Genomic DNA, 18600 nt, shown 5'->3' with positions numbered 1-18600 from the left:
AGCGAAAGGCAAAGGCTTTAACCCACTGAGCCACCCAGGCGCCCCCAGTTTTTTGATTCTTAAAATAATGATGGTTAAATGCTTTTTTAAATAGGTACTTGTATGACTATTTATATCACTCTTGCCCCTCTCTCACTTTTATGTCCTCTGTTGTTTTCCAACATCTAGTAAGAAATAGTATGACACAGTATTTGAGTTTATTTCTTCCAAGTCCTTCTCAATCAGGCTTATTTTCCCAGATATGTAACTCCTGACTTCAGTTATTTTTTTCTTTGCCCTGTTCTTTTAATCACCAGTAATGTATTAAAAAAAAATAGCCATATAGCTAGAATAAAAGCTGTAAGTTACCGGAATGGAGAATAAATGTGTTCTCTTTCTAAATAAAATTCTGCAGAGAATGTCACAGATTATCAGAGAATCTGTTTTATTTTAATATTTATATATTGATCATCTTTCAGTAAAGTCACTATTTTATAGGTAGGGATTAACTCTTCATTGAATCTTCTGTTTTCATTGTTATTTAAAAGTACTAGCCACTTAACTGCATTATCATTGACTATATACGCAGATGTAAAAAGGGGAAATTTTTTGTTTAAAAATCCTTTCCAGGGTGCTTAGGTGGCTCTGTCAGTTAAGCATCTAACATCTGGTTTCAGTGAAGGTCATGATCTCAAGAGTCCTGGGATTGAGCCCCACCTCCAGCCCCATGCTCAGTGAGGGCTATCTGCTTGAGTATTCTTTCCCTCTGCCCCTCGGCCTGCTCTTGTGCACATGCACGCTCTTTTTTTTTTCTCTCTCTCTCTAATAAATAAAATAAATCTTTAAAAAATCCTTTCTACTCTCAGCTATGTTAAAATTCTCTCTTGTCACATGGTTATGGTTTATAAGGTGATTTCTTAAATTCCTAGTCACCCTAGCACTTACATTCAAAAATACTATCCCGTATCTCATTACAGAACAATAAATATTTCTGTTAACTGCTATTGTTAACCTATAATTTATATAGTTGTCAGTTGCAATTTTGTCTGTCTCATGAGACCTTTTCTTTAACCCAACCTATATGCTTTTCTCAGTTTACTTTCCCTAGCTTAGCTATACTGTGGCCAGCCATTCATGTTTTTTTATTACATGTAATAAGAATTGCTTTGCCCAAAGCACTGCTTTATTCCTATTTGCCTGGAACTTTAATGTGGGTATTAGTTTCTTTACGTATGTTGTTCTCCTAGTAGAGAATATCAAGAAAGCGAAGTGCTGCAATTTGTGGGTTCTTGACTTGTCTTCCTGTATTTCCTCCTCTTCTGAGCTAAATCCCCTCCTTAACCACTTCTTACTAACGTGGCTCTTTTCTCACGTGGATCCATTTTGCTCTGGCTTTAATGGATCTTTTGAACACATTTCTTGGGTGCTTGGGTGTCATAGTTAGTTGAGTGTCCAGCTCTTGGTTTTGGCTCAGGTTACAATCTCAGGGTTGTAATCCCGGAGTTACGAGATTGAGCCCCGCCTTGGGCTCTGAGCTCTGTGGGGAGTCTGCTTGGGATTCTTTCTTGCCCTGTGCCGCCTTCCCCTGTGCTCTGGCACTCTCAAATAGATAAGTACATCTTTTTTAAAAAAGTAATAACACATTCATACTGTCAGTCCCTACCAGACTTCTTACCTATTTGGTTGTCAAAATTGGCCTTTTCTAGATTAGGTCTAATTTTGGTTCTTGTAAACTAAGTAACTAGGTAGAAGACCCTAAGAGGCCAAAATAGCAGTCAGTCAAAGAGTTATTCTGTGCTGTCCTTTTCTTTTTGCGCTAGACAATATATTGCAACCTTCAAATTGCCCAAATTAATTTTAGTCCTCTGCTCATGACATCGCTCTTCTTTCCTACTCTCCTTATCCTAGTTAGAGATACAGAGGATTTTGCCCTCAACCAGTGAAAGTATTCTGGTTTTTTGTTCTTTTTAAACCTAATCTGCCACAGAAACAATAAACAATGATAATCAAACATATCCCTCTTATTTCATCTGAGGCATGACTCCTCTCTTATCTTCCAGAAGTAATGTTAAAAGGACAAATTGGTACAATTTTCCCAATAAAGATTTACAGTTATTACATATAATTGCAGTGTTGTAAAAATTTTGTCTTTTTGAGAAGGATGCACATACATTTCTTGTGTGTGATTTACTTCAAACATGAGTTAACATTCACAATTGGATATTTCTTTTTCCTAAAAATGAAGGGGAAATTTTTTCTTAAGTATGTGGAAAATAATAGGAAGCCTCAGTTTAAAAGAGGAATTTTATCAAGTCTCTTTCACAAGACTGATTCTGCAAGGAACACCATATTTCTTTTATTGGTGATAAAAGTATTATTTAAAATAACTTCCAGTGGTACAAGAAAATATTGTTGTCTGAGGTTTATCAGTGGTGCTCCGTTTTTATGCTTGTTTTGTATTTTGTTGTAAATTTACAGGAAGTTGCAGTAAATGTTAAGGGAGGTCACATACATCCCTCACTAGTCCTCCTACAATTTTAATATCTTATATAATTATAATTATAATGTCCAGACCATGAAATTGACTTGGTACACCACAGAGCTTATTTATATTTCTCTAGTTAAACATATACTCATTTGTGAGTATCTGTATATACATTTGTGTGTTTATGAATATAGTCCCATATACAATTCTGTCACATGTAGAATGTGTAAATACGACAGTTAAGATGGAAAATCTTTCCACACAAAACTGTCTTGTGCTTCCTCTTTGTAGCCCCTGTCTTCTCCATCCCTGAGTTCTAAGTAATTAATATTCTTTGAAGAATTATACAGTATGTAACCTTTTGAAATTGGCTTTTCCACTTAGCATAATTCCCTTGAGCTCCACTTAAGTCACTGAGTGGATTATCTGTTCCTTATTATTGCTGAGTAGTGTTCCATGGTATGGATGTATCCACTGAAGAACATTTGGATTATTTCTGGTTTGGGGCTTTTAAAAAAAAGCTTCTGTGAACATTCATAGACAATTTTTGCATGAACGTAAGATTTCATTTTGCTGGGATAAAATCCCAAGAAATTGCTCTGTTTTATTAGTAAATTTTTTTGTCTTAAGAGAAACTACCAAACTCTTTTCCAGAGTGACTATTATTTCACATTCCCATCAGTGATGTGTGAGTGTTTTGATTTCTCCACATCCTCACTGGCCTTTGATGTTACCGCTATTTTTTATTTTAGCATTTGATCATCACCTGCATGATAGATGTATAGTGATACCTCATTGTGCTTTTAATTTTGATTTTCCTAATGGCAGTAATGTTGAGTATCTTCTCATTTGCTTATTTATGTCTGTATATCCTCTTCAGTGAAATGTCTGTTCATGTCTTCTGCTCCCTTTTTAAAAGTTTTTTATTTATGTAAGTAATTTCCACACCCAGAGTGGGGCTTTAACTCATGGCCCCCAAATCAAGAGCCACACGCTTCCTACTGAGCCAGCCAGGCACGCCTAAGATTTTATTTTTTTAAGTAATCTCTACACCCAAAATGGGGTTTGAAATCACAACGCTGAGATCAAGAGTTGGCATGCAATACTGATTGAGCCGTCTTCTGCCCACTTTTTAATGGGATCCTTTGTTTCTCTACTTCTGAGTTTTGAGAGTTTTTTGTATAGTCTGGATAAATGCCTTTTGCTGGATATGTGGTTTGCAAATATTTTCGCTTAGTCACTGCCTCTTAACAGTGTCTTTCACTGAGCAATAGTTTTTAATTTTGAGAACATCTCATTTATGGCTAATATTTCCTTTTGTGAATTATACTTTTGATCTCAAGTCTAAGGCCTCTGCCTAATCCTCGGTCCCAAAGATTTTCTGTTTTTGTTTGTTTGTTTGTTTGTTTTGTTTTGTTTTTCTAAAATATCTGTGGTTTTATGTTTTACATTTAAGGCTTTGATCAGTCTTGAGTTAATTTTTGTTTAAGGGGTGGGGTTTAGTTTGAAATTTATCGATTTATCTTTTTGCCTATAGAAGCCTAGTTCCTCCAGCAATGTTTGTTGAAAAGGTCAAAAACCCTTTGGACATCTTTGTAGGTCTAATTTTTGTTTCTCCCTTTTGATCCATTAACCTGTATGTATTCATTTACCAATACCACACTGTATTGATTACTGTAGCTATAGAGAAAGATTTAATTGTGAAAGTGAGTTCTCTCATTTTCTTTTTTTTCTTTTATTGTTTTAGATGTTCTACTTCCTTTGCCTTTCCATAAAACATTTTAAAATTAAGCTTGTCTGTGTCTATAAAACACCTTGCTAAGATTTTGATAGGAATTGCATTAAATCTGTACAACCGGGGTTGTCTGGGTGACTCAGTGGGTTAAGCCTCTGCCTTTAGCTCAGATCATGATCTCAGGGTCCTGGGATCAAGCTCGGCATCAGGCTCTCTGCTCAGCAGGGAACCTGCTTCTCCCTCTCTTTCTGCCTGCCTCTCTGCCTACTTGTGATCACTCTCTGTCAAATAATTGAATAAAATCTTTAAAAAAAAAAAAAAAAAAAACCTATATAACTGTTTGGGGGCACCTGCGTGGCTTAGTTGGTTAAGCATCTGAATCTTTTTTTTTTTTTTAATATTTTATTTATTTATTTGACAGAGATCACAAGGAGGCAGAGAGGCAGGCAGAGAGGAGGAAGCAGGCTCCCTACAGAGCAGAGAGCCCGATGTGGGGCTCAATCCCAGGACCCTGAGATCATGACCTGAGCCGAAGGCAGAGGCGCTGCCACCCAGGCGCCCCGTAAGCATCTGAATCTTGATCTCAGCTCAGGTCTTGATTTCAGAGTCATGAGTTCAAGCCCCATGTTGGGCTCCACAACTGGGCATGGAGCATACTTTAAAAAAAAAACAAAACCCTGTATATCAATTTGGAGAGAATTGATGTCATTACTATGTGAGGTCTTCCAGTCAATGAACATGTTAACTCTTTCCAATTTATTTAGGTCTGACTTCTTTCATCAACATTTTGTAATTTTCAACATACTAATCCTGTATGTTTTGTTAGTTTTATACCTGAGTATTTCATTTTCTTTGAAAATGTTGTAAATGGTATTGTTTTTAGTTTTGGTTTCCACATACATATTTTGCTGTTAGATATGGAAGTGCATTTAGTTTTTTCTGTGTTGACCTTGTAACCTTGACTTGTTGAACTCTCTAATTCTAAAAGTTTTTTTGTAGATTCCTTCTGGTCTTCTACATAGATAAGCATATCATTTGTTAAATAGAGATAGATTCTTTCTTTTCAACCTGCACGTCTTCCTTTTTCTTACCTGATTGTTCTGGCTAAGGCTTACAGTACTCTCTTGAATAGGAGTGGTGAGAGTGGACATCTCACCTATTTCTAATCTTAAGGAGATAGCATTCAGTCATCTACCATTAAGTATAATGTTAGGTGTACATTTTGGTAAATAGTGTTTCTCAAGTTGAGGAAGTTCTTTATTCCTCGGTTGCTGAGTGTTTTTGTCATGAATGGGTATTTTGGGTTTTGTTACATGCTTTTTTCCTGCTCATTTGATAAGACCATATAAATTTTCTTCTTTGGCCTACTAATATTGTGGGATTATACGAACTGATTTTTAAATGTTGAACCAGTCTTATATTATACCTGCTTAATCTTGATTGTGGTGTGTAATTCTTTTCGTATGTTGCTGGAGTCAATTTACTAATACCTTGTTGAGGATTTTTGCATCTAATTTTATGGTCTGCAGTTTTCTTTTTTTATACTGTCTTTGTCTGGTTCTGGTATCAGGTTAATGCTCCTCTCATAAAATTAATTGGAAAAATGTTCCCTATTCTCTTTCTTAAAGGATTTGTGTGAAATTAGTTTCCATTCCTTAAATATTTGATAAAATTGTCCAGTGGAACTATTGAGGCTTGGAGAGTTCTGTTTTATGATCTTTTTAATCACAATTCAATTCCTTTCATGATTGTAGAACCACCCAGGTTATCATTTGAGTTTTGGTGCTTTGTAGTTTTGAAGGAATTGGTTCATTTCTTCTAAGTGGCAAATCCATGAGCATTATGAACAGTATTATAGACTTTTTAGTGGTGTTTTTTTTTTTCCTTACAATTTGCTAGTATTTTGTTGGAAATTTTTGAATCCATGTTCATCAAGGATATTGGTGTGTGACTTTCCTTTTTGGTGGGGACTCTGATTTTGGAATCAAGGTGATACTGCCTTTATAGAATGAGTTTTGAAGTATTCCTTCCATTTCTATTTTTTTTGGAATAGTTTCAGAAGACTAGATATTAATTCTAATTTAAATGTTTGGTAGAATTCCACTGGGAAGCCATCTGACCCTGGACTCTTGTTTGTTGGGAGAGTTTTGATTACTGCTTCAATATCCTTGCTGGTTATGGGTCTGCTCAGGTTTTCTCTTTCTTCCTGCTCCTTTTTTGGTAGTTCATGCATCTCTAGAAATGCATCCATTTTTTCTAGATTGCCCGATTTTTTGGCATATAGTTACTCATAATATGTTCTTTTAATTCCTTGTATTCCTTCAGTGTTGGTTTTGATCTCTCCTCTTTCATTCATGATTTTTTTTGGGGGGGGTCCTTTTTTCTTTTTGATAAGTCTGGCCAGGGGTTTATCATTCTTACTAATTCTTTCAAAGATCAGCTCCTAGTTTTGTTGGTCAGTTCTACTGTTCTTCTGGTTTCTATTTCATTTATTTCTTTAGGCTTTATTTGCTGATCTTTCTCCAGCTGCTCTAGGTGTAAGGTTAGGTCATGTATTTGAAACTATTCTTCTTGAGGAAGGCCTGTGTTTGGCTGTATACTTCCCTCTTAATGTCTGCCTTTGCTGTGTTCCAAAGGTTTTAGACTTTCAATTTATTTTCATTTTTATTTGCTTCTCTGTATTTTTTTTAAAAATTTCTTCTTTAATTTCCTGGTTAGCCCATTCATTCTTTAGTAGGATGTTCTTTAACCTACGTGCAGTCTTCCCTTATTTTTTCTTGTGGTTGACTTCATTTTAATAGCATTATGGTCTAAAAATACACATAGTATGCTCTCTTTCTCTATTCGTTGAGGCTTTGTGATCCAATATGTGACCTATCCTGGAGAGTGTGCCATGTGCACTAAAAAAGAATGTGTTTTCTGCTGCCTTAGGATGAAATGTTCTGAATATATCTGTTAAGTCCATCTGGTTCAGTGTATGATTCAGAGCCCTTGTTTCCTTGTTGATCTTCTGCTTAGATAATCAGTCCCTTACTGTGAGTGGGGGTTAAAGTCCCCTACTCTTAATGTGTTATTATCAATGAGTTTCTTTAAGTTTGTTTATTAACTGATTTATGTATTTGGCTGCTCCCAGGTTAGGGCATAAATATTTAGAATTTTTAGATCTTGTTGAATAGACCCCTTTATTATGATATAGTGCCCTTCTTCATCTCTTAGTACACTCTTTCATTTAAAATCTAGTTAGTCTGATATAAATATGACTACTCCTGCTTTCTTTTGACATCCAATAGCATGATAGATGGTCCTCCTCCCCCTCACGTTCAATCTGGAGGTGTCTTTAGGTCTACAGTGAGTCTCTTGTAAACAGCATATTGATGGGTCTTGGTTTTTTTATCCATTCTGATGCCCTGTGTGTTTTGATTAGAGCATTTAGGCCATTTACATTCAAAGTAACTGGTGAGAGATACAAATTTAGTGCCATTGTATTACCTGTAAAGTTGCTATTCCTGTAGATTGTCTCTTTTCCTTTCCAGTCTTTGTTGATTGTGGTTCCTCTTTCCTGCTCAAAGGTCTGCTTTAATATTTCTTGTGGTGCTAGTTTAGTGTTCATAAACTCCTTTAGTTTTTGCTTGTTTTGGAAACCCTTTAACTCTCCTATTCTGAATGACAGCCTTGCTGGATAAAGTATGTTTGGCTGCATACGTTTCCCATTCAGCACATTGACTGTATCATGCCACTGTCTTCTGGCCTGCCAGATTTTGTGGACAGATCTGCTGCTACCCTTATGTCTACTCTTGTACCTTAAAGACCTTTTATCCCTAGCTGCTGTCGAATTCTCTCTTTGTATTTTGCAGGTTTCACTATGATATGTCTTGGTGTTGACTTGTTTTTATTGATAGTGAGGGGAGTTCTTTGTGCCTTTGGACTTGAATATCCATTTCCTTCCACTTATTAGGGAAATTTTCAGCTATAATTTGTTCAAATAAATCTGCTCTTTTTTTCCCACTCTTCCTCTTCTGGGATTCTTATGATATGGATATTATTGTGCTTTGTGGAATCACTGGGCTCCCTAAGTCTCTTTGTGATCTACTAGTTTTCTGTCTTCTTTTCAGCTTCTTTGTTTTCCAAAATTTTGTCTTCTGTATCACCTTTTTGTTCCTCTGATTCTTCCATCCTCTTTGTGATTGCATCCAGTCTATTTTGCATCTCAGGAAAGTATTTTTTATTTTGGCCTAACCGTTTTTTGGCTCTTTTATCTCTGCAGCAACGGTTTCTGTGGTGTTTCCTATGCTTTTTTCAACCCCATAATATTCTTATGATTCTTTTTTTTTTTTTTTTTTTTTATTTGACAGACAGATCACAAATAGGCAGAGAGGCAGGAAGAGAGAGAGAGAGAGGAGGAAGCCGGCTCCCTGCTAAGCAGAGAGCCTGATGTGGGGCTCGATCCCAGAACCTTGGGATCATGACCTGAGCCAAAGGCAGAGGCTTTAACCCACTGAGCCACCCAGGTGCCCCTATTCTTATGATTCTTATGATTCTTATGATTCTTGTTCTGAATTCTTGTTCATATATATTGCTTATATCTGTTTGGAGTAAATCCCCGGCCATGGTTTCTTCTTGATCTTTCTTTTCCAGAAATTTCCTTCATCTTGTCATTTTGTCTAGGTTTCTGCTTTTGCATGTTATGAAAGCTTGTTATTTTCCTGCTTTTGAGAGTAATAGTATATTAAGAAGGAGTCCTACACTGTCTAGGGCCTGGTGCTTCAGGGAGTGTCTCTGGTGTATGCTCTGCACAGTCTGCTGTGGTGTTTTGGCTGCTTTTCCCAAGGTCAGTCCTTTGCAGGGTTCCTCCTTGTTTGTGGTGGGGAGTGCTTGGACCTTTAACTAAGTGTGCTTTGATTTGTTTGTTAAAATAAGCCTGCCACATTCTCTCCCTCTAATTATGCACATTGTTCTTTTAATCGTCAGATCAATTTCCTAGGTATTCAAAATTATTTGATGTTGATCTAGCAGTGATCAGGGGGTGAAGCTGTGTTCAAGCCCAGACTCCCCCTACTGTTTCACCATCTTAACTCAAGTTTCTGTTGTTTTCCTTTAATGCTTGCAAGATCTGTAAAGATAAGATCTTTTTTTGTTACTGATTTAGTGATTTGTGCCTTCTGACTTCAGTGTTACTAGTAATTTATTAGTTTTTTAAAAACTCAACTCTTTGTTTCATGGATATTTTTATTCTAAAATTTTTTATTCATTTCTAATCTTATTTTTATTATTCCCTTCTGCTTGTTTTGGGTTTATTTGCTCTTCTTTTTCTCAGTTTCTGAAATAAGAACTTAGTTTTTTGGTTTTTGGGTTTTTTAAAGGATTTTATTTATTTGACAGAGAAACAGTGAGAGAGGGAACACAAGCAGGGGGAGTAGGAAAGGGAGAAACAGGCTTCCCACTGAGCAGAGAGCCAGATGCAGGGCTTGATCCCAGGACTCTAGGGTCATCACTTGAGCTGAAGACAAGAAACTTATCAACTGAGCCACCCAGGTGCCCCAGAACTTAGATTTTTAAATTGAGGTCTTTGTTCTTTCCTAACATAAACATTTACTGCTATAAATTTCCCTCTCAGCACTGCTTTAACTGAATCCTTTAACATTTGACATGCTATACTTTAATTCTCATTTATCTCTGTATTTCTCTTCTTGTTTTGAGACTTCCTTGTTGATTCATGGGTTATTTACAAGTATGTTTAATTTCTAAGTGATTTGAAGATTTTCCTGCTATATTTTTGTTACGATTTCTACTTTTTTTTAATAGTCGTACATGCACTAGGTATTACTTCAGTTCTTTTATTTAATATTTAAATTTGTTGAGATTTTTGTTTTGTTGTAGTTATTTGACCCAGACTATGGTATACTGTAATCAATGTTTCTTTTTTTTTTTTTTTTAAGATTTATTTATTTGAGAGAGTATGCATGGGGGAGGGGCAGAGAGAGAATCTTTCAAGCAGACTTTGCACTGAGTATGGAGCCTAACACAGGGCTCAGTCCCACAGCCTATGAGGTCATGACCTGAGCTGAAACCAAGAGTCAGAAGCTTAACTAACTGACCCACCCAGGTGCCTCTGTAAGGAAGGTTTCATAGGTGCTTAAAAAGTATTTCTTTTCCTTTCTTAGGCAGAGTGTCCTATAAATGTCAATTAGATCTTATTGGTTGATGGCATTATTCAGTCCTTTTATAACTTTGCTGACTTTTTTGGTCTGATACTTCTACCATTTGCACTGAGTAAAGTATTGAAATCCCCAGCTATATGTGTAGTTTTATCTCTCTCCTTTCAATTTAATCTGTTTTTATGTTATATATTTTGAAGTTCTCTTATGTAGTACATCCACATTTAGGGATCACCATGTTTTTTTCTTGGTGAATTGATCATTGTATTATTATGTAACATTCCTCTTGGTCTCTAATTTATTTATTTTTTTGCTCTGAAGTCTGTCCAGTATTAATATAGTCACTCTTTCGTTTAAATGTTTGCATGATACATCTTTTTTCATCCTTTTATTTTCAACTGTTTCATTTTGTTCAAAGTGGTTTTCTTGTAAGCAGCATATAGTTGGGTCCAGTCTATGAATCTCTTAGAAGTGGATTTAAACAAAAAAAAAAAAAAAAAAAGAAAGAAAGTGGATTTAAACCATTTATACTTAAAGTAATTATTGACATCTTAGGGTTTAGGGGCCCAGACTACTTTTTAATCATTGAGCAATAACCTTAGTCATTCAGCAATAACCACAAAACCCAAGTCAAATTCCTTCCTTCCTTTCTTCTTTTCTTCCTTCCTTCCTTCTTATCTTTCTATATTCCTTCTTTCCATCCTTCAGAGGTTCTCACAGCATGACATCCAGGTCCTGAGAGAAGCATTCCCATAACGTAAGCATTTCAAGAGGCCCATGTGGAAACAAAAAGCCTTCTAAAGACTTAGCCTCAGGTCTTAAGTTCTAGAAAGCCACTTCAGCCACATTCTCTTGGTCACAGGTGCAACCCAAATGTAGTGTGGGAGGTGACTATGCAAGAACGGGATCATTGGAAGCCTTCTTAGAGTCTGGCTACACTATCACTCATATGCTAGAGTTGAAATCAGAGTCATGGGTTATAACTCAGATCCTATCAACTAGCTAGTCACTCCGAGACTCAGCTTTCTTGTTTATAAATTGAGGAACCTGTAGTAGATGACCACTTAGGTCCCTTCTGACTCTATGAGTCTTCATTTCTTTCTCAGAGTATCCTCATATCTTTTTTCCCTTGCTTTACTGAGATACAGTTGACAGTCTAAAATTGTATATATTTATCAAATTGTATGATTTGATGAATGTATATGTGAATATTGACCATAACCAAGCTACTTGACATATCCATCGTCTTACATAGTTACCATTTTCCCTCTGTCTCTCCCTTTCTTCAGTTGGATTTTTAACCTGCTTATTAGTATATTAACCATTTGACCTTTGTATGAAAGCAGACTTAACCATTATTACAGTAATCTCTGAACAACTCTAAAGCTCAGTTTGTCAAGCTAATGCAGTTACCATTGGTTCCAGAGGTAGCCAATATCCAATATTAGAGTGCCTATGGATTTATAGCCAGCCCTGGGTGAATGGATCATTAAAGAAGTTAGAAATCATATCTCAATTGAGCAATAGCAGAACAACTTAACATTGCCCAGATTATTTCACAGAGCTCCTCTTTCTGAAAAAATGAAAATCTGCCAATTAGGGCTTTTCCCTTCCAACTTATATACATTTGATTATAAAGATAATTGATCAGATTTTAGTTTAGTAATTTATTTATTGTTCTAGTTTGAGCTTGCTAATAAGCCTTCCCAGACTTCCATTTTACCTGAATAACTTTCCCCCCAAAATATCCTAACTTGTTTTAAGAACAGTAACACATGAGTACAACCACATCCTGCTGTGTTTACCTAAGGTTCCTTGTACCTCCCAATCTGTGCCAAGATCCTGACTTAAACTCAGTCTTGTCATAGTCAGCATTATAATAAACTGAGAGTTTACTGAGATATTTTCTTTTATTTAAGAATTTATTTGTTTGATGAGAGAGAGATAGCGAGAGAGAGAACACAAGCAGGGGGAGTGGGAGAAGGGGAAGCAGGCTTTCTGCTGAGCAGGGAGCAGGATGTGGGGCTTGTTCCCAGGACCCTGAGCCTAAGGCAGATGCCTAAAGACTGAACCACCCTATTCAGATATTTTAAAGAGAGGCTCCATTCATCTGAGTGACTCCTTCCCAAGGAGAACACTTTGAAAGATAATACTCATTTACTTTAGTTCAGGTATTTTGAGGGGTTTCTTTACTATATAATCACACCTTATATATGTTTTTTTAAAATTATTTCTAGCACTTGTAATTCATTGTTATGAGGTAAAGTATACGGTTTATGGCCTTGATAGAGCTGTGGTTTATGTATTCCACATCATAGCCAGGATTGTACTATATGCCTTTGGCTTCCAGTGGCACAGTCGTCTTGAAGCTATGAAGTGTTTATTTTCATATTCATGCTCCTATACTGGAATGGAGGACAAAAACTGCCCTTTTACTCATCTTTGCATCCCCTGTACCGGGCATCCTATAGATCTATAGTAAGCTTATTGAATGAATTGGGGATGGTACGTGGGAGAGACTGATCTTTGACCCTATTTACATCATAGTCCTGTTTTGATAGATTAAATGAGGATTCTTGCTCCATAATAATAGAATAATAATGAAAGAATTATAAAGTTCATTTCATTGACAGTACTAAAACTTTCAAAAAACTTTCTCGAAGTATCCATTTTGACTTACGCTTTTGATCTTACTCTCTATTCATTTCATCTTATTTAATCCCTTTAAGTTACTCTCAAGGGTGGTCCAAATGGACCACACTTCACTGGATATGAATCAGGTATCCAGTGAAATGTCTATCAGTGATTTTTTCACACATATTCATACTAACCAGATACATAAAAATAATTTAGTCACAGTGATTAAATATCTAGGTATAGTATGATTAGCAGTGAAGTAAAGTCATGATCCTATGTCTTGAGTTTTCAGCCAGCGTCTTGTTAGTAAAAGAAGTTAAACAATAGGTTTTCACCTGAGAAAACAGATGTGGATAGAGAGCATCCTTGTTTATTATGATTCTAATTTTTGTTTATAGTGCCTGTTATGACAAAACTATTAGGGAAAGGGAGAAGATACCGGGACTTACTAAAGTTTCTATTAAAATGTAGTATGATTGGGGTGCCTGGGTGGCTCAGTGGGTTAAAGCCTCTGCCTTCGGCTCAGGTCATGATCCTAGGGTCCTGGGATCGAGCCCCGCATCGGGCTCTCTGCTCAGCAGGCCTGCTTTCTCCTCTCTCTCTGCCTGCCTTTCTGCCTACTTGTGATTTCTGTCAAATAAATAAATAAAATCTTTAAAAATAACAATAATAATAATAATAATAAAATGTAGTATGATTACCGCTGTTATGTCTTTCCTTTTTATTTTTATATGAGCTAGCTAATAAAGCTTATTAGTAAAATTAGTAAAAGTTTGGAATTTGTACCCTTTTAACCAAAGGTAGTTGCCCAAACATTATTTTTTGTAGATAAATGTTTAAATGATTTTTGTGTCTCTGAGAATAGTTTAAGGAGATAAAGCTTCTTGCCATCTTAGGAAAAAGACGTCTTTGAGGAACATCTGACACTAATTTATTTACCTTCCTACTGATTGGTTTCTCAGTGATTGCTTTGATTTTTTTCTTTTATGATCTGATATTTTATAGTTCAGCTTTGAATGATATATTTTATATCCAGAAATACCCTCCAGAATAAATATTCTTGGGTTTAATTCTGTTGTGTCTGTCTTCAGGAGGAATAGGCAGAAGTTAGATTCAGAGGGGTGCCAGGTTGGTAATTTGGCTCAAAGTGCATGGGGAGAATAATCTCTCTCCTAAAATGAAGCACAAGGATAAGTAATAACTTTTTATGCATGATAAGCATCAAAAATATGAACCTGCTGGTCTTTGCTTTTCCTTTTTCTTTACCTCTGTCTTTCAGTAAGAACCTCCTGCAGTGTGCACACGATGGGATCAATAACTCAATAACTTTTTTCATGCAGTAATTATCTCCATGTGATATTATCTGAACACTGTTTTTCTTTATTACTCAGAAGATGCAGGAGATATTTATATAACCAGCTGATCCCATTTTGGATAAAGGTGCTTTGTGACAGCAGGAAAAATAGTTTATTTTAAATAGCCTTTTTAAATAAATGCTCTATGAAAAGCTTTTCCAGTTAATTTTCACTTAGCATGAAAAGGTGATTACCAAATGATTTAAAACTTGTACTTTGAATATTTTACAGTATGATAGTCATTCTTTCTAACTTCTAATCATAATTTAAAATATTGAGCTATTTTTTAAAAAATATAAAACTATTTAACATACCTATAATTTTTTCCTGATTCTTCTGACCTGTTTTAGATAGTTCCAGAACTGTGAGCTAAACACGTAAGTTCTACTATCTCTGCTTGTCTCACAGAGATTTTCATTATAGGCAGAGATCCTGCAAGAGTCCCGGATGATGATCCCAGATTGCCAGCGCAGGTTGGAAGCAGCATATACCGATCTTCTGCAGTTATTAGTAAGTAAATTCTTCTCTGTGTTCTGTTTAAACATTCTTTCAGTGTAATACATGGAAGGCCAAAATCTTAAGTATTCAATGCTGTAAACTAGTTCGGGACATATTTTGTTCACTTGCCCTTTGTGCCAGTATATTTTAAAATAATTAGTAGAGATTAAATTGTATTTTAATTAGCCTCCAGTAGAAGTACTATAACCAACATGTTTATTCTGTTTATTTAAATATATTTGAGTTATTATGGTAGATATTTAGAGCACTAACATTGTCCAGCAGTATCTTGAAATATTTAGTATTCATACATAAAGATCTTTTTTTTGGCACATTAAAGATAAGTAGACTATTTAAAATTTCAGAAGATCCAGATGCTTCAAATGGATCTGGGCCCTTACAAAAAGGATCTGGAATCCTTTTAGAGTCAAACCTTATTCAGTTTGAGAGGAAAAAACACCTTGTAATATAGACAGTGCTTTCCTTTTAACTTGGAGCAGGATAACACTGTTACCATCCTTGCTAGTGTTAAGTGCCTTGTGATACAGTGGCAGAATCATTTTATAAAAGATTCTAAAAACAATTAAAAGTTCTCCTGTTTCTTAACTGAGATAACTGCATGATACTATATTCAAGCCAGTTGTTTTCACTGTTTGATGATAAATTTGATGAATTCTGATATTTCCTTTACTAAACTCATTTTGTGTTTCTGTTTCTTGAGCTAATATTAACTAGCTACTAGCTGTCTCGTGATTCATAGTTATGCCTTCTATAACAAAAATCTTGTGAGGCTTTCTCAGGATGATTATATGTATTCTTTGAAAAAGAATGACATTTGTTTTCCCACCAAAATTATATTAGGACTAAATCTGTAAGAAAAAAAACAGAGATATGTTCACATTTTACTTCAATTTTGACACAGAACTCCGTTTTTATCTATAGGAACCTTTCAAAGTCAGGGTAACTTTCCTTAACAGCCAAAAATAAAACTGTGGTTTTGAAATAAAAGGTAGATGAAAGCAGGAAATAATTACTATATTAAAATACTGAGACAGAAGCACCATTTTTATTTCCTGACAACTTAAATGCTTTTTTCTTTCATGAATCTAGTAGCTGAAAAAGTAATAGAAATTGCTTGAAAAGAATAATTCTGTCTTTGAATGATATACTTGTGTGTATGGATGTAGTCAACAATATTTCTACCCTCAAAGAGCTTATAGTTAGTAACAGAGAACAGAGACATGTTTAGGTGTAATATAGAGGTTTTAAGAAATTTTTGCCTGTAGTCTGAGTTAAGCAAATTCTCCTTTTGCTTTAAATTTTTCTATTAAAGGATCACACAGGGGCACCTAGGTGGCTCAGTCCATTAAACGTTTGCCTTCGGCTCGGGTAATGGTCCCAGGGTCCTGGGATCAAGCCCTGCATTGGGCTTCCTGCTCTGCGGGAAGCCTTTTTCTCTCTCTTCTACTCCCCTAGCTTGTGTTCCCTCTCTCACTGTCTCTCTCTCTCTGTCAAATAAATAAATAAATCTTTAAAAAAAAGAAGAAGAAGAATAAACACACATACTTTATTCTCTCTGCTCTGTAACTGTTTGTACATCTTCAGCTTTTATTGACCCAACACAAATAACTGGTTATAGCTTTACTTATTTAAGTAAAAAATCAAACAAAAGTTCATATGCAGAATAACTTAGATGATACTGTTTCAGTTATCTCTTCACATAATATTTTAGTAGGAGTTTTATGTATAAAGTATCAAGGAAAAACTCAGTCTTTGGATATCAAAAATAAAAGATGTTAGCATTTTGTTTCCTTGTAGTAAAATGCATAATACTCATTAATAAGCAGACAGTTTGGTTTTCTAATTCAAAGATTATACTTATCTCTGGTGTGACACCACTACCCTTCTTTGTCATTGTGGGTAGTTCAAGGATTATTGTCATCTGAATATTATCATATATGTGACACTTTAGAAAAGCATCATTTTTTTGTTTTTAGTCCATTGATATTAATCCTTTTTGTATGATGACATGTTGACAAAATGAGAATACTTTTTTTTTCATTTTTCTGAGGTTTTCATGTATGTATTTAATGCTAATAGCTTTAGGTGACCCTGTTTATCACTTACTCTGTGAGGATGCTGTACAGTGAAACAACAAAACCTGTTACTTCTCTTACCAATAAAAAACAAAACTGGGAAATCTGTGAAATTATACAATATTTAGATGAGTTTTGGAATCCTTTTTGTGTTAATTTTTTGAGCCTTTATATTGATGGTTTGTAATATTAAGTAAATAATAGCACTGAAGTTTGAAAAGGATAAATCTCATTTTATTATATTTCATTTCAGGAGGGTGAAAAAGACTTGGAAGAAACTGAGGAATATAAGGAAGCACGTTTAGTATTGGATTCAGTGAAGTTAGAAGCCTGAAGTTTTTCTGTACAGGATGTTTTTTGCATTAAATCCTGGGATCCATTCCACAATTCATTATTTTTGACCACTGCTGTATGTTCAAATAGTATGAGAATGTGATTCTTTTTATGCAGTTGCATATATTTTTCTTTGCCTAATTTAACGTGTCAAATAAATGAGTTCGTCTAAAATTGTTTATTTCATACTTTACAAAATATTTTTAATTAACCTTTTATCATGAAATCATAGACATTTTTGACAGAGAATTAAAATCTGTTAGGTTCTCTTTGAAGTCTAGGTATTTTGCTTCATAAGTGTGGATTGAGTTAAAAATAGGATGCCTTTATTTTTAGATAAAAATCCAAATTTTGAACAGTTTATTCTGAATAGGGTACAACTCCCTCAAAAGAAAGGAAGAACATGTCTGTGCATAAAGCCTCACATACTTATTCCTTTACAGTGAAAGTCTAACATTTCCATCACTGTTAACTAATGGAAACATTTAAATCTCTTTCCAGAAAGATAGATTTATACAAAAAACATCAATTATTTAGATCTCCATGTAAGATTCTTATGAACAAAGAATTGAATTGTATTTTAAAGGAATTATAATGGTATATTGGCAAATGTTTAACAGACATTCAGAATGGAAAGGGAGTCTCTTACCTCTGTGGTACTCCTGCTGTGACTAATTTCAGGCTACCGACATGACATCATTGAACACAAGGTTGGGAAGATTTGAGCCAGCTCCAGCATCCACTGTCATAGCCAAACCTGGATAATCCTGACTGACTGGAAAAGATTATCATTTTATCACGAAGTATTTTTCCAGTACAGTTGTAAACCAATTAATTACCTAATCATTTGAGTTTATTTTCTTAAAAATACATGACAACTCATTTAGTTTTCTCCTGTTTCTTGAAAATGTGTATAAACCTTTATATCATCAGCCTACCCTGAGCAGTGATGTAATGAACTAAAATACTAATAATAGCATTTAAACTTTAAAAGCCATAATTGAAAAAATAACAAAATCTGAATTTTTGCTGCTATAAGATACATACTCGTAGGGTAACTGGTTTGATTTTGAAAGTCACCAATGATTACCAGAAACCATAACATCTATTGAATCTGTCAGAAAGATCAGAGAAGAGAAAAATAATACTATTCTTTCCTGCTGTTATTTCTAAAGGGTATGCTGTTGTAAAGCACAGAATCCATCATTTTTTAAATCTTTATACATGTAGAAAATTACTTAATAACATAAATTAGAAGCATTTCTAAATTGAAATGTCATCATCTTAAAATATTACCTGCCATTTTTAAAGTACATGAGGTGGGGAG

The 18600-nt window shown here is 35.0% G+C and overlaps 1 protein-coding gene across 1 annotated transcript in view; it reads left to right on the top strand.

Annotated features, from left to right (window-relative positions):
• Window positions 1-17447, top strand: part of TBCA (tubulin folding cofactor A) — a 78108-nt gene extending 60661 nt beyond the window's left edge. Inside the window, exons 3-4 of the mRNA XM_059175300.1 lie at window positions 14770-14856; window positions 17194-17447. Of these exons, the coding sequence (XP_059031283.1) occupies window positions 14770-14856; window positions 17194-17274 (168 nt within the window). The 3' untranslated portion in view covers window positions 17275-17447. The remainder of the gene's footprint in view (window positions 1-14769; window positions 14857-17193) is intronic.
• The last annotated feature ends 1153 nt before the right edge of the window (window positions 17448-18600 follow it).

Source organism: Mustela lutreola, chromosome 5 (genome assembly GCF_030435805.1).
Source record: "Mustela lutreola isolate mMusLut2 chromosome 5, mMusLut2.pri, whole genome shotgun sequence".
Classification (NCBI taxonomy): Eukaryota; Metazoa; Chordata; class Mammalia; order Carnivora; family Mustelidae; genus Mustela; species Mustela lutreola.
The sequence above is the reverse complement of the archived record's forward strand: the minus strand, read 5'-3'. Positions and strand labels throughout refer to the sequence as shown.